This window comes from Balaenoptera musculus, chromosome 8 (assembly GCF_009873245.2).
Source record: "Balaenoptera musculus isolate JJ_BM4_2016_0621 chromosome 8, mBalMus1.pri.v3, whole genome shotgun sequence".
NCBI classification, from domain to species: Eukaryota; Metazoa; Chordata; class Mammalia; order Artiodactyla; family Balaenopteridae; genus Balaenoptera; species Balaenoptera musculus.
Window position 1 is genome coordinate 98,557,198 of NC_045792.1, and position 25,463 is coordinate 98,582,660.

Sequence of the window (25,463 nt, forward strand, 5' to 3'; positions counted from 1 at the left end):
TCTTCCAATCCAAGAACATGGTATATTTCTCCATCTGTTTATGTCATCTTTGATTTCTTTCATCAGTGTTTTATCGTTTTCTGAGTACAAGTCTTTTGCCTCCTTAGGCAGGTTTATTCCTAGATATTTTATCCTTTTTCTTGCAATGGTAAATGGGAGTGTTTCCTTAGTTTCTCTTTCTGATTTTTCGTTGTTGGTGTATAGGAATGCCAGAGATTTCTGTGCCTTAATTTTGTATCCTGCAACCTTACCAAATTCATTGATTAGTTCTAGTAGTTTTCTGGTGGCATCTTTAGGATTTTCTATGTATAGTATCATGTCATTGGCAAATAGTGACAGTTTTACTTCTTCTTTTCCAATTTGTATTCCTTTTATTTCTTTTTCTTCTCTGATTGCCGTGGCTAGGACTGGTTATCCACTTTAAATATAGCAGTGTGTACATGTCAATCCCAAACTCCCTAAATATCCCCTCCCCTACCCTTCCCCCTCCCACACCCCACCCCAGTAACCATAAATTCCTTCTCTAGATCTGTGGATCTGTTTCTGTTTTGTAAATAAGTTCATTTGTACCATTCCCTTCCCCCTTAACTCTTTGGAGGAGTTCCTCAGAGCTATCTGAGAGGCTGTTTCCCAGGCTAGTCCTCACTAAGCCCCCAGTAAATCTGAAACTCCCAGCTCTCACCTTGTGCAATTTCAGAGGACAGAGACAATGTTAGTATCTTTCCTGGAGTAGGAGTTGCAAAAGAAGATATTAATGCTCATCAGTCTTTTTGTTTTAATTATCTCTGTTGCATTATACACACACACACATATATATATATCATCTATATCTATAGCTATAGAAATGTATGGTGTGTGTGTATAGTATATTTCATATGATTATAATACAAGGCTTAAGAAGTGACCTAGGAAAGGAGGATATTCAAAGAGCTACTCAGAAGACATGTGACTCTCTAGTCAATTAAAAACAAAACATAGGAAGCCAGAGGGAAAAAATCATAGAACCCACAAATTATTACAACCCTTCTGGCAAATTGGAAAGGGTCAATGAGCTAGTAGTTCCAGGAAGAACAATGTAGAAAAACATGCAACTAAGTATAAAGCATGACTAGGATGCTGAAAGTGTGGGAGTTGTACAAGCCAGACAGCTGGGGTGCCTGGTCTATTTCCTACTGAGGAAACTAAGGGAATCCTGGGAGGTATTTGAGCACAGAGACTGAGGCTTTCCTGTTCACTACCCATCACTGCTTCCTCAGAGCTCAGGACCCTTCATTACCATTGATTACAGTTTATTCCCTCTCTCCATCACCCATCGGCTCCTCCAGCCACATGCCCCGTCCATTCAACACTGTCTTGTGTTCAGGGCTGCTTCACAGAGGTACAAAGTTCCACTGGTTCCAGTCACAGGGCACGGAGATACTCTGCAGGTTGAAGCTCAGTTTTTGCATGATGTGATTGGCCCTATCTACATGGGAATACATGGGGAAGCCAAGTTTGTCTAGAGCCTGAATCTGGACATAGGTGAGGTAGGTGATGAGGCCCTGGGCCCGGTACTCAGGTATGGTGCCTGCCATCCGCAGCTCTCCTGTCTGGTCCATCAGGGCCCAGGACACAGGGGTCCCCTCAGGCCCCAGCAGGCAGAAGGTGGGGAAGGCCCAGATACAGCGCTCGATGAATCGCTGGCTCCTCTCATTGCCACCAAAATGCCAAAATTTATTCACCAAGGCAGCGTGGGTAGGATCCAGGGATGAGAGTTTCAACACCTTTTGATGGCTATTGGGAACAAGGGGAAAGAATAGCCCATAATATTGAAACTGTATACAAGCCTGTGTATCCCTGTCCTTTGAAATAAAAAGCTTTTGCTTTAGCCTCCCAGGCCTCCCTTGAGTGTCAAAAGGCTAACTTCAGAGTTAGTGATTAGAAAATGTGAAGAGCTAGAAACAGAAGAGCTGTTGGGCTGAGAAACTGGTAACAATTTAGACTATAAATCTGCCACATGGCAGAATCACTGGACTCACAATTCCCTGCAAGATATTGATAAGGGCCTGACACACATTCCTAAGTTGGTTTTACAGGAAGCAGATCCCCACCAGATGAAAACTGCTGACCTCAAGAACATGGACCCTAGACTGGTTGAAACCAGAAGGTTGATGATGCTTGAAACTTCACCTTGATGCCAACCAGTCCAAAAACTGTGCACAAGCTGACCACAACCCTGCAGCACCCTCCCTCACACTGACTTTAAAACCCCTTTCCTGAAAGCCATTGGGGAGTTCAAGTCTTTTGAGCATGAGCTGCCCATTCTCCTTGTTTGGTGCTCTGCCATAAACGCTGTACTTTCCTTCACCACAATCCAGTGTCAGTAGATTGGCTTTACTGCAAGTGGACACACATGACTTCTTTTGCTGTTTCGTTCGGTAACAATATCACATACACTGTGGAGTATTTTATTTGTCCCCTGCCCCAGTTGTTCTGAGAGGGGAATAGGAGCATATTTAAGTGTAAGTGCTCTGTAGGCAGGTTGCCTGGGTTCATAATCTGACTCCTTGGGTGATTTGGGGCTGATTACTTCATTTCCCACTTCCTCTTTTTCTTCATCTAATAAATAAGGATGATAATCACACCTCCTTTATAGAATCATTGTGAGGCTTAAATGAGTCCATGGATGTAGGGGCTTAGAACAAGCACCTGGCAGATAATAAATCCTCTACAGAAATTAGCTACAATTGTTTCATTTGGCCTCTGCTGCAACCTTCCAACCTAGATAGGGCAGGTGTTCTTATCCTTATTTTACACAGAAGGAAAAAGTTGCAGAGATATAAACAAGTGCCCCAAAGCACATGCTAGCAAGCAGTGGAGCCAGAGCTTAAAATGTTGATGTGCAAAGGTCCTTGGCTACCATGTTGAACAAGTGGGGAGGCTGAAGTCCAGAAAGGGGCAGTGACATGGAGTGCAGGCAGCCCCCGAGGCACAGAACACTGAATGTGAAGGCATCTGCAGGCTGTAAAGGGGCTTTGGGAGGTGTCCTAGGAGGAGCCCATGAGGTGGAACTAGGAGATCTAGACTCAAGCCCACTATGCCCTTAACCATCCATGTGACCTGAACAAGCTATTTCATCATCTGAGTCTGTTTTCTGTCAGGAAAATGGGGATAATATCTCCCATCCTGTCTATCCTCAGTGCAGACAAGGGGATCCAGAGAGATTCTTTGATACAAAGTGAATAAAACTCTCCCAGGAGAACAAACGGAAGGCCATGGGATTGGCCATCTTCAGCTCAAATCTCCACCATCAGTGTTCAGTTCTATTCAGTGTTAGACTGGACATCAATGGGGGAAAATATATTATTTGTTGAAATTCTCTTTATTGGAAAACTTTTGTTTGTCAAGTGAATTTACTGAACACATTTATTAAATACCTACTATATACCAGGCACTGTTTTATCTGTGGAAGATCTATCAGTGAACAAGACAGGGAAGGTACCTGCTCTCTCTCGTGGGGTTTGCAACGTTGTTGGGGAGAGTTCAAACATCCAGTAAGTAAGACTGTTAACTAAATTAGCTAATTTCAAATAATCATAAGTGCTACAAAGAAAATAAAAGTGGGTCATGTGTGGAAAATAACTGGGAAGTGATTTTAGGTGGAGTGGTCTAGCCTGGACTCTCTAGAAGGTGACATTTGAGCAGTTCTGAACAGCAAAAGAAGTCATGTGTGTCAGGATTGGGTGGGGTGGGGGCAGAGGGAAAAGCTGACTCAAAAGGCCTGAGCTTACAAACAACCCAATCAAAAAATGGGCAGAAGACCTAAATAGACATTTCTCCAAAGAAGACATACAGATGGCCAAGAGGCACATGAAAAGCTGCTCAACATCACTAATTATTAGAGAAATGCAAATCAAAGCTACAATGAGGTATCACCTCACACTGGTTAGAATGGGCATCATCAGAAAATCTACAAACAACAAATGCTGGAGAGGGTGTGGAGAAAAGGGAACCCTCTTGCCCTGTTGGTGGGAATGTAAATTGATACAGCCACTCTGGAGAACAGTATGGAGGTTCCTTAAAAAACTAAAAATAAAATTACCATATGACCCAGCAATCCCACTACTGGGCATATACCCTGAGAAAACCATAATTCAAAAAGACACATGCACCCTAATGTTCATTGCAGCACTATTTACAATAGCCAGGTCATGGAAGCAACCTAAATGCCCATTGACAGACAAATGGATAAAGAAGATGTGGTACATATATACAGTGGAATATTACTCAGCCATAAAAAGGAATGAAAATGGGTCATTTGTAGAGATGTGGATGGACTTAGAGTCTGTCATACAGAGTGAAGTAAGTCAGAAAGAGAAAAACAAATATCGTATACTAATGCATATATGTGGAATCTAGAAAAATGGTACAGATGGACCTGTTTGCAAGGCAGAAATAGAGACACAGATGTAGAGAACAAACATATGGACAGCAGTGGGGGAAAGGGGGATGGGGGGTGGGATGAACTGGGAGATTGGGATTGACCTATATACACTAATATATATAAAATAGATAACTAATAAGAACCTGCTGTATAAAAAATAAAATAAAATACAATTCAAAAAAAAAAAAAAAAAAGCCTGAGCTTGCAATGATCGATGGCAGGAGGAGGAAGACCAGTGTTGTTGGGGGCAGTAAGCAAGAGAGGAGATGCGGTCTAAAAAGTAGATGGGTGTTGGCTCTTATAGGGTCATGTTGGTGTTCCGAATTATTTCCAAGTGAGATGGGAAGTACTGGAGTCTTTTAAGCAGGGAAAGAACATGGTCTAATGTGCATTTTTAAAAAAAAACTATTTCTCTGGCTGCTTGGCAGAAAATGGATGGTTAGGAGACCAAAGCAAAAGCTGGAAGAGAAGGTAAGAGGTTTAGCGGGTTGAATGGTGTGTCCACTCAAAAGGTATGCCCACCTGGAACCTGAAAATGTGACCTTATTTAGAAAAAGCATCCTTGCAGGTGTACGTACATTAAGGATCCCAACATGAAATCATCCTGGATTACCTAGTGGGCCCTTAATCCAATAAAAAGTGTCCTTATAATAGACAGAAGAAAAGACACAAACACACACAGAGAAGCCCATGTGAAGGCAAATTCAGAAATGAGAGTGATGAAGCTGAGCCAGGCTGGGACCTGGGACCCTTTGCTGCAGCGCTACAACGCTTGCACCTGGACAAACTTCTCCTCGGGCAACAAAATACAAAGAAACTATAAGAAACCAAAAATAACTGTGTGCATGTGCAGTTGGCGCAAATTATGGACAAAGGGACAAAAAGACCAAAAACGCCCAATTCCCACTTTTGAAGAGCCAGGAGCAAAAAACAGGGTGTTGGGAGCAAAAGCAGGGCACTGCTCATGCCCCCTGCACACAACACCACCAAAGGGGTGGGCAGGCCACCTAAGCCACCCCTCCGGCCCGACCCCTGGACACACCCCTACTCTCACCCCATATAAGGAACCAGCTCGACCCCCTGCCTCAGCCAGCCAGCAAGCAAGAGAACCTGTTGCTTGTTCTCTCTCCCCGCTGCTGCAGCAAGCTCCCAACAAAGCCTCGCCTGAACTTCTTGTCTGGCCTCTAATCAACTTCTATTGATTGGGGAAGGCCAAGAACCCTGGTTGGTATCAAAGCCACAAGCCAAGGAATGCCTAGAGCCACCAGAATCTGGAAGAGACAAGGAAGGATTCCCTCCCAGAGGCTTTGAAGGGGACAGAGGCTCGCCAACCCATGGACTTAGGACTTCTGGCCTCCAGAACTGTGAGAATAAATTTCTGCTGTTTTAAGCCACCCCAGTTTGTTGTGCTTTTTTGCGACTGTCCTAGAATGTGCTGGCTAATTCAGTGGTGACAGATATGAGGCTTCTTTCTTTTTTGTTTTGTTTTTGTTTTTGTTTTTTGCCACGCTATGCAGCTTGCGGGCGGGATCTTAATCAGCTCTCAGACCAGAAGGATTGAACCTGTGCCCTCGGCAGGCAGTGAAAGTGCAGAGTCCTAACCACTGGACCACCAGGGAATTCCCCAGAGCAACTTCTTTCAGACTTACATGGACTTGTATTTATCACCATTGGGTGATACGTTTTTTTCATCCAGCAAGGAAGTAGCCAATTTCTTTGCTGTCTCAGAGACCATATAGAGAAAGCACTGTGTTTGCGTCACCTTGCCCAATTTAATAGCCGCAAGATTTTTTATCACATCATCCAGGCTGGATTGTGAACCTAGATGGAGGAAATGAATTATATGAGATATCACTGTTCCTTTAAGTGTCAGGAAAAAGCTGTCCAACGGCTGCAAAGTTTGAAGATTTCCAATTATTAAAACTCGTGTTCCATCATGAAAAGACTTCTAATGGGATAATGGCAAATCACTCTCATATTTAAAAATAATTCAAAATTGGGATAATACTACGATTCCTGAATACATCACAGTACAGTTACGACCATCAAAGGAGATGAGGTATAAAGATAATAACCAAAATTGATTGAAAAATTCTATGCACTCAGTGCAGTAGATTGTTGCTACAGTGGTCTGAGTTTGTTCCTCTTCACTATCATGATTTTTTTCTCCTTAACTGACTATGGGATTCACCATGAAACTTGCTTTGGCCAATGGAAAAACGACAAATATGAATCAGTAAAAAGCTTGAAAAGTGACTACGTACGGAGGTTTGCCTTTTCTCTCTGCTCTTGAGAACCTGTGACTTCTATACGTCACCCAAGCCACTTCATCAGCACAGTCAGTGGCCAGCATTAACAGCCAAACTTGAGATTATGGCTAACTTAGTCCTACCAGCTCATTGACAACCCCCAGCTGACTGCAGCCACATGGGTGAATCTAGGAGAGACCAGCAGAAGAATCACCCAGCTGAGTCTAGTCCAAATTGCTGACCCACAAAATCGTGAGCTAATAAATGATTGTGGTTTGCAGTCACTATTTGGGGATGGTTTGAAAACCTAACTGATGAAATCAGGCATAGTGCTAAGCACTTCTCATTCAAGATCTTATTCAATCTTTAAATGGCTTATGTTTCGGGTACTATTCTAATCCTCATTTTTATATATAAGGAAACTGATCCCCAGAGAGGTTGTTCCTTGCCTTAGATCACAGAACTACTAACAGGCCCAACAAGGTCACAATTTTAGGTAGTCTGACTCCAGAGAATACTTTTTTCTTTTTTTCTGGCCGCACAATAGCTTGGGGGATCTTTGTTGCAGGATCTTAGTTCCCTGACCAGGAATCGAACTTGGGCCAGGCCTCTGGCAGTGAGAGCACAGAGTCCTAACCATTGGACCGCCAGGGAATTCCCAAATACATTCTTAACTACTAAATTCCTCCTTCGTAAATAAGACAATGATAAAATGGAGATGAGACAGACGGAAAGTTCTGCTCCCATATTCAAGCTCTCTAATAGATCCTGGAATAAACCATGAATCCTTAGCTATTAAGAAATTATGTTATTCATGATTTCCTATGTAAACCCCATGTACTGCAGTCTTCAAGTTCTAATTCACTATTGTTGGAGGAGGTCATCAAGAAGACGTGCTACCTGTTGACCCATGAGCTGGACCCAGGCAACTGGAGGTTCCCCACTCCCTCCCCTCCTTGGAATGTGCTTCCCACTTGCCTTCCCAGCTCCCAGAAGCTGCTCCAAGGACACAGCCTGAGATTGAAATGTGGTGTTGAGATATCTGGATTGGGTACATGACTGAACCCAGTTACGGCCACTATATAAATGTTTAAGATTTTGGCAGGTGGGTGAGGTGATATACTCATCCTGCAGTCTCCTGAGACAAGCCTGGAAGTTCCCCTGCTTATTAAGCTTGCCACCTACCAATCGGAAGTGGTTTGCCCCTTTCTTAGGTCTCTCCTTGCCATACATGTATATGGGGGCTGGTTTCAGATTTCACCTGGGAAGCTCCCAAATAAGTTTGTGAACTAACAACTATGGAGGTAGTAGTGGCAGCTGAGAGAAAGAATGGACAGCAGGCTGAGTGTCTAGGACTTGGAGTAAAGATATAGAGGAGGTAGGGCTGTAATTCAAAATGAAAAGTGAGGCTTCCCTGATGGCGCAGTGGTTGAGAATCTGCCTGCCAATGCAGGGCACACGGGTTCGAGCCCTGGTCTGGGAAGATCCCACATGCCGCGGAGCAACTAGGCCCGTGAGCCACAACTACTGAGCCTGTGCGTCTGGAGCCTGTGCTCCGCAACAAGAGAGGCTGCGATAGTGAGAGGCCCGTGCACCGCGATGAAGAGTGGCCCCCGCTTGCCGCAACTAGAGAAAGCCCTCGCACAGAAACGAAGACCTAACACAGCCATAAATAATAAATAAATAAATTAATTAATTAATTAAAAAAGAAAAGAAAGCTGGGATTCTATTCTCTCTCTTAAAAAAAAAAAATGAAAAGTGACACTACAGATACAGACATGGGAGATCTCAGTAGCCAGCACACATCCTGGTTCCCTTACTTTGAATCTGCAAATGTTGCTTCCAGTTGATGACTTCTGGCAAACCAAGGAATTCCTGACATTTCTTAGGGTCCTTGGAGTAGACTTGATAAGTATTGGTGTAGTGATCAAGGTCATCTGTCATCTCCTGTTTGGGTTGGGAAAAGTAGAATCAACCAAAATGCTTGTATTTAGTGATTGCCATATTCGTTTTCAGGGTTCCATTATATTATGAAACTTTTAAATACTAAAATATTAGTTTTTTTGTTGTATTGATTTTAGTGAAGGATTATTTACATTATGAGATCAAGTCAAGGACTCCCTGATTCAATTAACAATGAAAAATGTCCTGAACAAAACTACTCCTAACTCAGTTATTGCTTTAAATTTTCAAACCAAGCAAAAATGATCCATTTAAAATTATTTTTCTATCCCTCCATAAAACTCATTAAGAAGCTTGAAAAGTGACTGAGCACTGAGGCTTGCTGTCTCTTTCTGCTCTTGAGAACACTGTGCCTTCTATATGTCACTGAATCCACTTCCATCAGCATAGTCAATAGCCAGCAAAAACCAAGCTAGCATCGACTTGGGATTGTGACTAATCTAGTCCTGCCAGCTCATGTGAAATGACAATTGAGAAGCAAAATCCCTGGCCAAAAGAATAAATCTTGCTTTAGTGCAAAGATTTTTAAAACATGTGGTCTATGAACATGTCTTTATTAAAACTGATACAGTTAACAGGTTAGACAATTCTCCTATAAATTATGAAACCAAGAAAAAGATGAAGTAGTTTTGCTTTCTTTAAAAAAAATCATACCATTGTTAAACAAACAACAATTCCACCAACAATTAAAAAACATGCTCATTTAGAAAACCATAATTCAAAAAGAGTCATGTACCACAATGTTCATTGCAGCTCTATTTACAATAGCCAGGACATGGAAGCAACCTAAGTGTCCATTGACAGATGAATGGATAAAGAAGATGTGGCACATATATACAATGGAATATTACTCAGCCATAAGAGGAAATGAAATTGAGTTGTTTGTAGTGAGGTGGATGGACTTAGAGTCTGTCATACAGAGTGAAATAAGTCAGAAAGAGAAAAACAAATACCATATGCTAACACATACATATGGAATCTAAATAAATAAATAAATAATGGTTCTGAAGAACCTAGGGGCAGGACAGGAATAAAAACGCAGATGTAGAGAATGGACTTGAGGACATGGGAGGGGAGAAGGGTAAGCTGGGACAAAGTGAGAGAGTGGCATGGACTTATATATACAACCAAATGTGAAATAGATAGCTAGTGGGAAGCAGCCTCATAGCACAGGGAGATCAGCTCTGTGCTTTGTGACCACCTAGAGGGGTGGGTTAGGGAGGGTGGGAGGGAGACGCAAGAGGGAAGAGATATGGGGATATGTGTGTATGTACAGCTGATTCACTTTGTTATAAAGCAGAAACTAACACACCATTGTAAAGCAATTATACTCCAATAAAGATGTTAAAAAAAATAATAAAAATTAAAATGTGATTAGGAAAAAAAAATACTCATTTAAGTATATCTAGCAAAATTATTAACACTGATATGGGATTATTTGAGGATGAAGTAATAGATAAGGGGAAAAAATTGCTTCAGCCAGTGAAGAGTCAGAAAGCTTTTTGTCCTATAATATCTGGAAAATATTAAACAAAAATACACTTCTTATTCAGCAAGGATACTCCTGATCAAACTATTTTTAAGAGTGATGTCACCAAAACGTCAGTGTAGAAGACCCCAGCCTCTGTCCCTCAGAAAGATCAATAATTAGACAGCTACTCATGTACAAAAACAGCTCTGGGAGAGCTCTGCAGTCCACTTAAGGAGCTTCAGCAACACAGTAGAACAAAAAACCTGAGACTAACTGCACAAAAATAGAAGAAAGACAGCCTTATTTTGCCTGCATCATCCCATCCACCAAGCCAGCATTGCTCAGTGCTGACAGGGAAATCCTTATCTAGAAAGAGCTCCCTCTCACCAAGAAAGGAAGACCAGCTTCCCAGCCTTTTAGGGCACCACACAAAGGTCCCTCTTCTGTTTCATCCCACCCAGACTGGCAAAACTGAGATGTGTAGAGATGGTTAGGAACAAGGAAGAAAAGCAGGGGCTACCAACAGTAGCCATGTGGTGGGAGTGATTCACAGCTCACCCTGACCTGCTGTGCAGAAAAGCTCAATAGCTTTCGCCCCTAAAGAAACCAATAGTCAGTATTGGACCCTCTGCAGATTTCATTAAGTTTTGCCCCACAGGTATTCACATTCTCTGATACCAGCCACCTGAGCCCCTCTTTACTCCCTTCCCCCATCAGGGAACTGCACCAGCAGTCAGCAGTCAGCTCTGCAGCTGCATGAGTGCAAGACACCAGCCTGGACCCCTGCAGCTGACAGCCACCTCCTAGCACACGTTTGGGGCTAGCCCCTCCAGGTGTGTACTTGCATGCCACTGCCTGATGACTGTCACTAGCCTCCACTGCCATTTGCACGCTGAGAAGGAGACTGTGCAGTCTCAGGAGAGCACTTCGATAGCTAGGTCCCCACAGCTGTTTGTGGGCCTGGATCGGGCCCTGTCTCCTGTGACAGTAACTGCAGTAACCTGCAGCTGGCCCCTCCTGCTGTCCACCTGCATGCCCCCAGCCCAGCCCCCATCACCACTCTCCAGTGCTGTGCACTCATGGCACGACTCAGCAATCACTGGAGTGCATGCCAACACCTAGGGCCCCCACAGCTGCCAGTGCACCTGCAGTTGGTCCTGGCCCTTGCTGCCTGCCCTGGCCTCCACCACTATGTGTGTGTGTGTGTGCAAATGGCCCCTGCCACTACACAGGAGCCTGAAGCTGGCCCCTACAGCTGTGTATGTGCACACCACTGGCTCCAGCCACTACCACTACCTGCCCTGGTCCATAGCCACTGCACTAGGAGGCACCACTGAGAACCCCAACGGCCTGGCAGCCACTTTGGACCCACTGCAATGCTCACCAAGGATCACACAGTCGTCAGTGTGGATCCCGGTAGCCTGAGTCGAAAAGACGTCACACACACCCCCAAACAAGTGTCACTACATGCCCTTGCACTTGGTGCACTGCACCACTAGACTTGGGGTCACAGCACATTCCAGAATGCCTCTCCCCACAGGTAGAATTGTCCCTTACCAAGGTCAGTCCACAGAGTATGGAAGAGGTGACTGTTTCTTCAAAAGTTCAGGCACCTATGCAAGGATACAGGGGTCATAAAGAATCAGGGAAACATGAAAGCACCAGAAGAATACAGTAAACCCCCAGTATCTGGTGCCAAAGAAATGGATATCCAGGAATTTCCTAATAAAGAATTCAAAATAATTTTTCAAAAGATGCTCAGAGAGCCATAAGAGAACACAGATAACAATTTAACAATATCATGGACAACAATACAAGAACAAAATGAGAAGTTCAGAGATGGAAAACATAAAAAAGAACTAAACAAAAATTTTGGAGGTGAAGAATATGGTGACTGCACTGAAGAATTCAATAGAGAGCTTCAATAGCAAACTAAACCAAACAGAAGAAAAAATGTGAGCCCAAAGTCAGACCAATTGAAATTATCTAATTAGCAGAGCAAAAAGAAAAATAATAAAAAACAGTGAGGAAATCCTACATGGTCTATGGGATACTATCAAAAGAACCAATTTGTGAATTATTAAAGTTCCAAAAGTAGACGGTACGGAAAGGGGGAAGAAAGTTTATTTAAAGAAATAATGGCTGAGAACTTCCCAAATCTTGAGAGAAATTTGGATATACAAGTTTATGAAGCTGGTAGGTCACCGAACAAAGTCAACTTAAAGAGAACCTCTCTTAGACACATTATAATAAAACTGTCAAAACCCCCCAAAAGGCTATCAGCAGATTTCTCAGAGACCTTGCAATCCATGAGAAAATGGGGGCAATATATTCAAAGTGCTGAAAGAAATAAACTGCCAACCAAAAATACTTTACCCAGCAAAGTTGTTCTTCATAAAAGATGGCAAGATATCATTTTTAATATCTTGCTATCACTATTTGTTTGTGATATTTGTTTTTTTATATTGGATATCTATTAACAAATTATTATAGCTATAGATATTTTAATATTTTGTCCTTTAATCATTATACTAGAGTTAAGTGGCTAAAAACCATAATATTACTATATGAGAGTATTCTGAATCTGACTATATGCTTACCTTTACCAGTATGCTGTATATTTTCATATGTTTTTATGTTACTAATTAGCATCCTTTCCTTTCAGCTTGAAGAACTCCTTTTAACTTTTCTTTCTTTTTTTTTTAAAGAAAGAATTGGAACGTTTTTTTCGATGTTTCACTAACTTTCACTAACAGACAAAAACTGAGGAAGTTCATCACCAGAAGACCTGCCTTATAAGAAATACTGAAAGGGGAACAGTTCTCAGAGCTTTCTGAGATGCTCTTCCCAGGTTATAATCCTCAAATTTGGCTCGAATAAAATGTTCCGATTCCTTCTTAAAAAAAAAAAGAAATGCTAAAAGGAGTTCTTCACGCTGAAAGGAAACGATGCTAATTAGTAACATAAAAACATATGAAAATATACAGCATACTGGTGAAAGTAAGCATATAGTCAGATTCAGAATATTCTCATATAGTAATGTTATGGTTTTTAGCCGCTTAACTCTAGTATAAAGATTAAAGGACAAAATATTAAAATATCTATAGCTACAATCATTTGTTAATGGATATCCAATATAAAAAATATATAAATAGTGACATTAAAAAAACATAAAATGGAGGGAGCAAACGGATAGAGTTTTTGTATGCAATCAAAGTTAAATTGTTATCAGAGTAAAATAGACTCATATTTATAATATGTTTTACATAAGCCTCATGGTATCACAAAGCAAAAACCTACAGTAGATTTACAAAAGATAAGAGAAAAGAATCAAAGTTTACTGCCACAGAAAATCATCAATTCACAAAGGAAGGTTGCAAGAGGAAGAAAGGAACAAGAGGACTACAAAACAGCAGAAAACAAGGGATGGCATTAATAAGTTCTTACCTCTCAATATGTACTCTAAGCGTAAATGGATTCAATTCTCCAATCAAAATATATAGGGTAGCTAGATGGATTTTTTTTAAAAAAAGATCAACTCTATGTTGCCTACAAGACTTTAAGCTTTAAGGAAACACATAGGCTCAAAGTGAAGGGATGAAAATGGCATACCATACAAATGGAAACCAAAAGAGAGCAGGAATAGCTATATTTGTATCAGACAATATAGACTTTAAGCCAAGAATGATAACAAGAGAAAAAAGAAGGCCATTACAGAACTTTGATGAAAGAAATTGAAGAAGACATAAGCAAATGGAAAGATATACCTTTGTATTTATGGTTAATGAACTGGTTAAGGTTTCATGGATTGAAAGAATTAATTTTGTTAAAATAATCATATTACCAAAAGCCATCTGTAGATTCAATGCAACCTCTATCAAAATTCCAACAGCATTTTCACAGAAATAGAAAAAAAATCCTAAAACTTATATGGAACCACAAAAGGTTGACTAGACAAAGCAATCCTGAGAAATAAGAACAAATCTGGAGGCTTCATGCTCTCTGATTTCAAACTATACTACAAAGCTGTAGAAATCAAAACAGTAAGGTACCAGCATAAAAATAGACACATAGAAAAATGGAATGGAATTGAGAGCCCAGAAATAAGCTCTTGCATATATGATCAACTAACATTTGACAAGGGAGCCAAGAACACTCAATCAGGAAAGAATAGTCTCTTTAATAAATGGTATTAGGAAAGCTTAATAAGCACGTGCAGAAGAATGAATCTTACACCACTCAAAAAATTAACTCAAAATGGACTGAAGCCTTAAACATAAGTACCGAAACTGTAAAAACCTAGAAGAAAATATAGAGATAAATCTCCTTGAAATTGGTCTTGGCAATGATGTTTTGGATATGACACCAAAAGCACAAGTAAAGAAGGCAAAAAATCAACAATTGGGACTACATCAAACTAAAAAGCTTCTGCACAGCAAAAGAAAAATCAACAAAATGAAGAGGCACCTATCAAATGGGAGAAAATACTTTCAAATCACATATCAGATAAGGGGTTAGTACCCAAAACATATTTTAAAAACTCATACAATATAATATAAAAACCCCCAAACAATCCCATTAAAAATGGGCAGAGGAATTGACATACAAATGGCCAACAGATACATGAAAAAGTGCTTTACATCACTAATTATCAGGTAAATGCACATCAAGACCACATACATACCAGAACGGTTATCATCAAAAGGACAAGAGATAACAAGTACTGGGGAAGCTCTGGAGAAAAGGGAACCCTGTGTACTGTTGGTGGGAATGTAAATTGGTGTAGCCACTATGTAAACAGTATGGAGGTTCCTCCAAAAATTAAAAATAGAACTGTCATATGAATCAGGAATCCCATTCTGGATATATGGCCAAAGCAAATGAAAACAGGATCTCAAAGAGATACCTGCACTCCATGTTCACTGCAACATTATTCACAATAGCCAAAATATGGAAACAAAAAAATGAATGGATAAAGAAAGTGTGGCATATCTTTACAATGGAATTTCAGTCAGCCACAAGAAAGAAGTAAATTCTGCCATTTGTGACAACATGGATAGACCTTGTAGGCATTATGCTAAGTGAAATAAGTCAGACAGAGGAAGACAAATACTGTATGATCTTTTTTATGTGTGGAATCTTAAAAAGCTGAATCATAGAAACAGAGAGTTGAATGGTGGTTACTAGAGGCTGGGGAGGCCTAGGTGGGGGAAATGCAGAGATATCAAAAGGTACAAACTTCCAGTTTGTACCAGATAAATAAATTTATTGTACCAGATAAATAAATTCTGAGGATCTAATATACAGTATGGGGATTATAGTTAACAAGGCTGTATTATATACAGTTGACCCTTGAACAATGCAGGCGTTATGGACCCCAACTCGCCATGCAATTGAAAATCCGCATATAGCTTTCCAGTCAGCCCTTGTATCTGCTGTTCTGCATCCACAGATTCAACCATCCTCAGATGGTGTCGTACTGTAGCATGTAATTATTGAAAAAAATCCTCATATAAGTGGACCTGTGCAGTTCAAGCCCATGTTGTTCAAGGGTCAACTGTACTTGAAAGTCTCTAAGAAAGTAGATCTTGAAAGTTGTCACCAAAAAAAAGAAATGGTAATTATGTGACCTGATGGAGTGTTAGCTAAAGCAATGGTGGGAATCATTTAATGATATATGTGTATCAAATCTACACATTGTACATTTTATACTTACAAAATCTTATATGTCAATAATCGCTCATAAAGCTGGACAAATCTTATTTTTAAGACTGTATTTTTGAAAGTAGCTCAGGTTTCTATCAATAATTAAAAGTCTTCATTTTCAGATTATTTAATTTGGTTATTTTGAATAATATTTCTTACCAATTTCACTTCTATGTAAGTTCTATAAAATATATTTACATTAAAATTTTAGATTTTTACTTGATATTTTAAAATATCATTATATGTTTTATTTTTGAAATGTCTTAACTATTCAATTTCACTAATTAAAAAATTATCATATAATATGTAAACAATTCCAACTATGTCATTTGCTTCTTAATTTTCCTTAGTTCACTCTGTTCTTTCAGACCTTAGGCCTTGCAACTACTATTTTCTCTGCTTTGAGTTCAGTCCTTCCCCGCCACCATGTAAAAAATCTTATTTGTCTTCAACATCCAGTTTTGGTAAAATTTCTACTAAGAAGCATTTCTGATCCTCTCCCTGCAACCTCTACCACATATAGTCTTTTTCCTGACCTGTTTTGTTTGCTTTATTGATGACAGTAGGTTATAACACCCTGCAGCATCTCAATGGGAAGACAGTATCACAATGAGAAGTTTTGAGTTAGCACGAATGAGTTGGTGTGGTTTCAAAACTGGTGTTTTTAAAAGGTAGGAAATAATTTTTTTTCCCTTGGGTTAAGGGTTTAAAATGGGTTTCATTTATTACAATGCAGAAATCTAGCCTGGGAAATGCTCCTTCGATACCTTTAACAAAAGTGACCATCTACATAATCCTACATTACCACGACCTCCCACTGGTTGCCTCTATTCCCACAAACTGGGTGCAAGAAATGACAAAGTGTGTTTGGTCTTAAGCAGCAGCAGGATGCTATCTGTGTTTTGATCCTGCCTGTTTCACACGACGCTGTAATTTATCTGTGGATTTATCTGTAATCTCCTCCGGGCTGTGGGCTTTTTGAGGACAAGGACTTTTTAACCAACACCTCGATTCATTTCTATAATCCCAGGGTCTACCACACTGCCAGGTGCATGGTAAGCACATAGCAAATATAAACATACATGCATATTCATTCCACATCTGGCACCTTACCTGCTCCTGAGGGCGGATAACCACTGTATTAAAATCAGGCCACTTGTCCACCAGGGCCTTTAGCTTGAAAGGGTTTCCTTGGTTTATGTGGAAGGTGGTCCCATAAACCTGCAGTATCCAGACAAAGTGAGAGGGTCAGCTTATTAGGAAGGGATGGCAAAGTGCCTTGTTTGATCAGGACAAGGTTTATTTCTGTGAAATAATGAAATTTTTTGATTGGAAGGCACCTAATGAGAATTTCTGCAGACCATTTTTTAGGTTCTAATTTTTGCCCCAATAAATATATCTTTAAAAAATATTCATATAGAAAATATTCAGACCAATGAAATTTATGAATAAAAATTATGAACTCTCCCATTGTAGAATTTAATAAAATCTTTAATAAATTTCCTTCTATTCATGTACACACACAACAAACTTCACAAAAAATGAAAAATATCAGATACACTCCACTCCAGGTGTTTCCAACTTTTCAGTGTAAACAATGACCCTTCAAAGAATATCTTTTTGCAGAAATCTTTGCATATGTAACTGATATTTGCTTAGGGAAGGTTTTTAGAAGGGAGATTGCTGGGCCTAAAGTTATCTACATGTTTAAGGCTTTTTAACATATATTTTTAAATTATCCTCTGGTAAAGGTAAATATTTCCTACCAATAAGTGGAGGCTATAGTAATTAAAGGTCAGGGATAATTGTCTCTTTGGTCCTCTTATAGTAAATAAAAATAAAGCCAGATAGTCTACCTATAGAAGAATGCTTACCTTTCTCTTCCCCAGAGTAAAAGGATGGTTTACAAATGGTTAAGATTGAGGAAGGTGAATAGATTCAACTCACCCCAAATTATGCCAGGTCTTTCAAAGCATTAGCCTCACATAAGATGTATCCACAATTCACCCCACTGTAAATTTATGGTCTGATCTGTAATAACAGTGGCTAATATTTGCATAGCTTCTCTGTGTGCAAGGCACAGTTCCACCTGTTCAACATAAGGTCTTCTCATCCTGACAATAACCCCAAGAGGTTAGAGCTCTCATTACTCCCTTCTTTTTTTTTTGGCTGCGTGGCTTGTGAGATCTTAGTTTCCCCACCAAGGATCGAACCCAGGCCCTGGGCAGTGAAAGCACCAAGTCCTAACCATGGGTCACCAGGGAAGTCCCTCATTACTCCCTTTTTGTATGAGAAAACTAAAGCATGTAAAAGTTAAGCGATGTGGCGTCGACATACAGCTTGACGGTGGAAGAGGCAGGCACAGACCCAGGCAGGCTGGATGCTGAGTCTGCCCTTTTAGCCACAGAACCAACGCAATGTCACTGTCATCAACCTAACTCCCATGGTAGGATTAGGGTGCATGTTCTTGACAAAACTAATAATAGAAATTGAAATATACAACTTTATCGACCAATGTCCAAGGCGTTATGCCCAGTGGATGAGCATAATGGTTAGTACTTGGCTTCAAGTGTGAACCTGCCTGGAATAAAACCCTGGCTACTTACTGTGTGAACTCGGTAAAGTGCAGAGACCTGGTGTCCCTGTGCCCGTAGAACACCACCCCCAGGATTTTGACATTGATACAGTCAAGATGTGGAACAGTTTCACCAACACGAGGATCACTCGTGCTGCTCTATAGAGTGACACCCATTACCCTCCACTGCTCACCTCCTCCTTCACCTCCAGCAACCATCAATCTCTTCTCCATGTCTATAATTTTGTTATTTCAAGAATTTTATATAAATGGACTCATGTAGCATGTAGCCCTTTGGGACTGGCTTTTTTTTCCACTCAGCATAATTTTCTGGAGCTTCATCCAGATTGTTGCAGGCATCAATAGGTCATTTCTTCTTTGTCATTTAGTAGTATTCCATTGTAGGGATGTACCACCTTTCATTTAGCCATTCACCTATGTGAAGGACATCTGAGTTGTTTTCAGCTTTTGACTATTATGGATAAGGTTGTTATAGACATTCATGTACATAGTTTTGTGTGAAAATAAACTTGTATTTGTCTGGGGCAAATGCGCAGGATTGCAATTGCTGGTTGTGTGCTGGTTGCAAGATTAGTTAGGAACTTACAAATTGCTTTTCAAGAGTGGCTGTACCGTCTCCCATTCCTACCAGCAATATATGAGAGATCCAGTCTCTCCTCATTCTTAACAACATCTGAAGTTGAGGGTCTATTTTGCTCAAAGCATGCAGGTAGGCTCAGGTGAGTTGAAGTTGGGTAAGTTGATTATATTTCTGGCCTCAAGAGTAACCAGTTGGGCAAGTTATTTAAGTTTCCTTGGTCAGATGCATCATCTACAACATAGGGAGAAGAGTGACACCCTCCTCATGTGGGAGTTTTGAAGTTTATATGAGTTCACAGATAAAGCCCAGTGGCTGGGACGAGGTAAGGGCTGTAAGTGCTTTCTATTGCCACTAATGAACTGTACTGGCGTTGTTCTGACCTTGAGGTCCCCATTGGTGCTGGTGCTGGGCAGTGGTTGCATGTGACTTAAGCTTCTATCTTTAGGTGTAAAAGGAGCTTTTAAAAGGCAGTTTAGGGACTTCCCTGGCGGTCCAGTGGTTAGGGCTCCACGCTTTCACTGCCGAGGGCTTGGGTTCAATCCTGGGTCGGGGAACAAAGATTCCACGAGATGCATGGCCAAAAAATAAAAAATGAAAGAAAAGCATTTTACTCGTTTCATCAATCCTCTGAATGTTAAAAATGAAACTATAAATAAAATGTGCATAAATCCAGCCACTTTGTAGCAAATATTGCTGCAATAAAATAATGAATAGTATATAATTATTTCTAGGTCCCTCCATGGAGAGTGCACAATCTTTTGGATTTCAAAGAAACAGAAGTTGACCCATTAAATGTTCCAAGAAGGTACATGGTGGTTAACCTTGCCTTGGGCACAAAAGTTTAAAAATTAGTATGTACTTAGATCAACCTTTTAAAGAGAAATCAAGGAAATGTTTTCGAGTCTGCAGAGAGCGTTTTTTTTGCCACTTAAAAGTATCAGGCAAGTCATATTACTGAGACCTGTTTCCTCTTCTGGGACACGAGTATAATAGACCTCCCTTGCCAAGAGGTGGTGTGAACTATGTGAGATGCAGCATGAGTGATTTCCTGCCACAGAATGGGTGCTCAGTAAAAGCTCATTCTCTTTCTCACCTCTGTTACAAGAAGACACAACCATTTGGTTCCCTAAGAATGTCCCATGCTCACCTTTAAGGACTCAGGGAGGCTCTTCCTTAAGTATTTTTCTAGCATCTGCAGCATCTGTGGACCCTGTAAGTGGAGCATCTTGGCAGGTACCTTAGCCTAGAGAGAAGACCAAGAAACAGCCAGGAATGAGAAGATACTGAACCAATAGGAATAGATTGGCACACATTTACCTGAACCTTAGAAGATAGCAGGTGAGATAAATTTGCCTAGAAAACTTCTTTGGGAGAGGGGGAGAAAGTATAGTCACCATAGATTTCTAGCCTTACTATGAAGGACAGGACTTTAGAAGAGCATCATGAAAGTCCTGAAGGGGTCACCTCATAGAAGACACAAAGAAATAAGAGCTGAAGATTCTACCCTAATACCTATGTCCAAGCCCTTCTTCAGTGCCTTTTATTGGTGTCACTGTCACTGAAGTCCTCACCAACTCCAAGGAAGGATGAGACGGGCATAAAGCACAGGGTTCTCTTTCTGATAATTTTCACTTCACTTTCTTATACTACCCTGAATTTCAGTCATTAAAGACACATATATTTTAACAAACATATTCTTTTTTAAACTGAAGTATAGTTGATTTACAATGTTGTGTTAATTTCTGCTGTACAGCAAAGTGATTCAGTTATATATATATATATACATTTTAAAAAAAATATTCTTTTCCATTGTGGTTTATCACAGGATATTGAATATAGTTCTCTGTGTTATACGGCAGGACATTTTTGTTTATCCATTCTGTATATAATAGCTTACATCTGCTAACCCCAACCTCCCACTCCATCCCTCCCCCAACCCCCTCCCCCTTGGCAACCACAAGTCTGTTCTCTATGTCTGTGAGTCTGTTTCTGTTTCATAAATAGGTTCATTTGTGTCATATTTTAGATTCCACATAGAAGTGATATCATATGGTATTTGCCTTTCTCTTTCTGACTTACTTCACTTAGCATGATAATCTCTATTTGCACCTATGTTGCTGCAAATGGCATTATTTCATTCTTTTTTATGGCTGAGTAGTATTCCATTGTACATATGTACCACATCTTCTTTATCCATTCATCTGTCAATGGATATTTAGGTTGTTTCCATGTCTTGGCTATTGTGAATAGTGCTGCTATGAACATAGGGGTACCTGTATCCTTTTGAATTAGAGTTTTGTCTGGATATATGCCCAGAGTGGGATTGTTGTATCATATGGTAATTCTATTTTTAGTTTCTAAGGAACCTCCATACTGTTTTCCAGAGTGGCTGTACCAACTTACATTCCCACCAACAGTGTACAAAGGTTGCCTTTTCTCCACATTCTCTCCAGCATTTGTTATTTGTAAAGTTTTTAATGGTGGCCATTCTGACTGGTGTGAGGTGGTACCTCATTGTAGTTTTGATTTGCATTTCTCTAATAATTAGTGACGTTGAGCATCTTTTCATGTGCCTATTGACCATTTGTATTTCTTCTTTGGAGAATTGTCTATTTAGGTTTTCTGCCCATTTTTCAATTGGGTTCTTTTTTGGTTGTTGTTGTTATAGAGTTGTATGAGCTGTTTGTATATTTTGGAAATTAAACCCTGTTGGTCGCATCGAACAAACACATTCTTTAAATATGCAAGTGCATCTTTCATGATTAAGTTGCTGTCCATGATTATCCCAATGTCACCACTAACAAGCTATGTAATCTTCAAAAAAGTTACTTGACTTCCTTGTTCCTTGGTTTCCTCATTAATAAATTCTCTGAAAAGAGATCCTATCTTAGAAAATTGCTGTGATAATTAAATGAATTAATACATATTAAGTGCATAGAAAAGTTTCCAGCATATATTATCTCAAAATGTTATTATTTTTACCATTGTTATTATTAATATTGTCACTGGCCATTAACTACACAGTAATTCAAATCAGTCCATTGGGTTGTTCTTCTGTATTGAAGGAATGGGATGTAACTTAAACACAGACCACGATGTGAACGTCTTCAGTTAGAATAGTGCCCTGGGAAAAATCATAGACATGAGGATTAAATGAAGTAATCCACGCACTGGCACCAAATGAATGAAAAAGTGCATGTAAAACTCTTAGCAGAGTGCCTAGCAGAGAATAATATTAATATGTCATTATTATTATTATTCCCTGAAGGAAGCAGGAAAAAGGTAGATTTATGTACTTAGTCCTTTTGTGCTGAGGCACTTTACCTTTCCAGATCTCTGGCCAGCATGTTCTTGGCTTTCTGCTTTTTAGGAACATATGCCCTTTGGCATGGTCAGTTAAGATACAGACTTGTAGAGATGGAACCAGTGTTGCTTACTTTCAATGGGAAAATGCTTATGGTTCCAAAGATCTCATTTACCTTTTGGAACCTGCTGTGTGAACAGATTTGAGATTGCTTGAATGAGTGAATATTCTTGACTTTTCCATGTGTGTATCCTGCCCCACACCCCCAGGTGCTCTCCAGTTCTTTGGGGACACCAACAGGCCATTTTGTTCCCTATGTCCACTTATTGGTTTGGGGAGAGGAGAGTCTTCGACAGCATCACTATAGCTGTGGTTATATCTTTTAAAAATACATTTATTGTTGAATAATTTAAATGGGCATAATTAAAAGCATATATAGGGTACAATTCTATGGGTTTGACACACGTATATGCCTATGAAACCATCACCACCTTTCAGATATAGAACATTTCCTTCATCCCCTGTGTTTCTTGACTTCTCTTTGTAGTCAGCTGCTCCCCATTGCTGGCCTACTCAAGAACTGATCAGCTATCACTATGGATTAGTTTGCCTTATATTGAATATAATGTAATCATACTATGTACTTTTCATGTGGTATAATGATGTTAAGATTAAAACAATTTGATCACGTATCAGTTGTTTGTTACTTTTTATTTCTGAGTATTATTTCATTGTAGAAATATACTACAATTTATTTATCCATCCATCTGTTGATAGGTGTTTGGGTTGTTTCTTTTCTTTCCTTTTTTTGGATATAATAAGTAGAACTACAATGGATATTCATGTAAAAGCTTTGTAGTGGTTATATGTTTTCACTTATCTCAGGTAAATACCTAGGAGTGGAATAGCTGGATTGAATGCTCATTGTGGTTTTAATTTACCTTTTCATGATGACACGGTACTGGTAATTCATGTTCTTTTTAAAAATTTCTTGATCAGTTTAAAGCAGGGTTCCTTAAATTTAGCACTACTTCTATTTCAGCCCAGACAATTCTTCGTTGTGGGAAGCAATTCTGTGTACTGTAGAACATACAGTAATGTTCCTGGCCTCTACCCACTAGCCATCAGTAGTAACACCTCCACTCTCAATTGTGAAAAACAAATGTCTCCAGACATTGGCTCCATCTCCTTGAGAGCCTCAGGATAGTGGAAGTCTAACGTTCCGAGAGGCAAATGTGACCTTTTATCCAGAAGCATCTTGTAAGAGGTAAAATGAAGCAGAAGAGGCAAAATGAGCTTGATGCCAAATTTCTAGGGTTGTAACATTGTTATAATACTACAAATCACATAATGTGAGACTGCTCTACATATAAGCATGCACACATACACACAGTGGAAAGTACCACCACCACCAACAACAAACATATCGTCCAGTTAATAGGGTAGACTGAAACCTGAAGAGGCTCTAGAACACTGTACAGTCAGGGTGAGCTTTTAGCTTTGGCAAAGGGCAAAGTCCACAGTTCAGACCCAGCCTTTGCCTTATTGGAAATGTTTGCAAAATGCTGAACAATTCAAACACAGAAAACAAGTTCTAAAGAATAGTTTTATAAAACAACATTAACAAATAGGAACAAACAAGACACAATCTCTATGTCTAGCACTAGGATAAGATTACATAAATTATGATCTCTTAGTATGTTGCAACTCTAGGAACCATTAACATAATAACTATCACACACACACATACACAGGAGAATACTAAAATAAAAGGAGAAAATGTAGAACATAAAACAGTACATAATTCCTGATTATAATAGGTAAGTCTTGGGCTTCCCTGGTGGCGTAGTGGTTGAGAGTCTGCCTGCCAATGCAGGGGACACGGGTTTGAGCCCTGGTCTGGGAGGATCCCACATGCCGCGAAGCAGCTAAGCCCGTGCACCACAACTACTGAGCCTGTGCTCTAGAGCCCACGAGCCACAACTACTGAAGCCTGTGAGCCTAGAGCCCGTGCTCCGCAACAAGAAAAGCCACCGCAATGAGAAGCTCGGGCACTGCAAGGAAGAGTAACCCCTGCTGGCCACAGCTAGAGAAAGCCCGCGCACAGCAACAAAGACCCAACACAACCAAAAATAAATTAAGAAAAAAAAGGACATTTTATGGCCATAGCATTATCGATAAAATCTTTTAAATTAACTTTCTTTTTCACATGATTTGAATTAACAGTAAATCTGGCCTGCATTCTGGTCCACATTCCTCTGCATATTTCCTCTTTGACTTTGAACAGACTACTTCACTTTCCTGGTTAACCTGTATCTAAAGAAAAAGCTACGTCCTTTAGAAAGTTTCCTACAGGACTAAATGGAACGATGTTTGCTTAGTATCTCGGCACATTAGGTGCTACATAAATGTTACTTGGATCAGCGTTCTTCCTTGCAAATGTTATTACTTCTCCACTCACCCACCAGCTTCCCAAATCCCTCCATATCATTTATCTGCTTAGAATGAAACCTGGCTTAATCCTTCCAAGAATTTTTTCCACAGTACACCTGCTGTATACAGAGTACCTGCAATGCATTATTTCTCAAATTGAATAGACTCCCTTTTCTTCAACCTAAGTGTCAATAAATAAGCTCGGCCCTTCATGTGGAAACCAACAAGAGCATTTGATTTTTCCCACCTTGTCGTGAGAGAAAAATGAGGAGGCAAGTGTCACAAAGCAGTGATTCTCTCCAGTGAGATGAGCCCTCACCTTGTCTCCACGGAGAAAGGTCCCCAGGAACAAATGAGAAGCAGCAGACTTTTCCAGAATATGAACTTCCCTTTATCCTGGCAAGTACAGCCAGGAACTGCAAAGTGTGTTTTGGTAATTTTTCTACAGAAATAGCTAAATTGAAGCTGTTGAAGTAGACCTTGTCTCTTTAAAAGCAGTGGGGAGAAGCTTCTGTTAGCTGGTGTGGAATCCACCTGGTCCCTCCCTCTGGGTCACATGTTCTGCTGCCTCTGCAAATTTGGGAGTCTGATTGTAACTAAGGGTTTGTATCCTAATCCTACCATTTACCAGCTGTGTGTCTTTGACCAAGTCATCTAATCTCTCTGTGCCTCTGTTTCCTCATTCATAGGTGAGGTAAATAATACTACCTATTCTCACTAGGTTGTTTTTTTTTCCAAT

At 40.1% G+C, this 25,463-nt stretch overlaps 1 protein-coding gene across 4 annotated transcripts; it reads right to left on the bottom strand.

Moving 5' to 3' along the window:
* Nucleotides 1-505: 505 nt before the first annotated feature.
* On the bottom strand, nucleotides 506-25,248 carry LOC118898704 (glycine N-acyltransferase-like). 4 transcript variants are annotated; one of them, XM_036859135.1, is made up of 7 exons: nucleotides 25,044-25,248; nucleotides 21,970-22,111; nucleotides 20,135-20,230; nucleotides 16,925-17,032; nucleotides 8,493-8,619; nucleotides 6,073-6,244; nucleotides 506-1,773 (listed from the first exon to the last, which is right to left on the bottom strand). In XM_036859135.1, the coding sequence occupies exons 2-7, from the start codon at nucleotides 21,970-21,972 to the stop codon at nucleotides 1,371-1,373; spliced, it is 909 nt and encodes a 302-aa protein (XP_036715030.1). In that variant the 5' UTR covers nucleotides 21,973-22,111; nucleotides 25,044-25,248; the 3' UTR covers nucleotides 506-1,370. The 4 variants fall into 4 exon arrangements, with proteins under 4 accessions (XP_036715030.1, XP_036715031.1, XP_036715033.1 ...); XM_036859136.1 differs by having other exon boundaries at nucleotides 24,972-25,052; XM_036859138.1 differs by lacking the exon at nucleotides 21,970-22,111.
* Nucleotides 25,249-25,463: the final 215 nt, after the last annotated feature.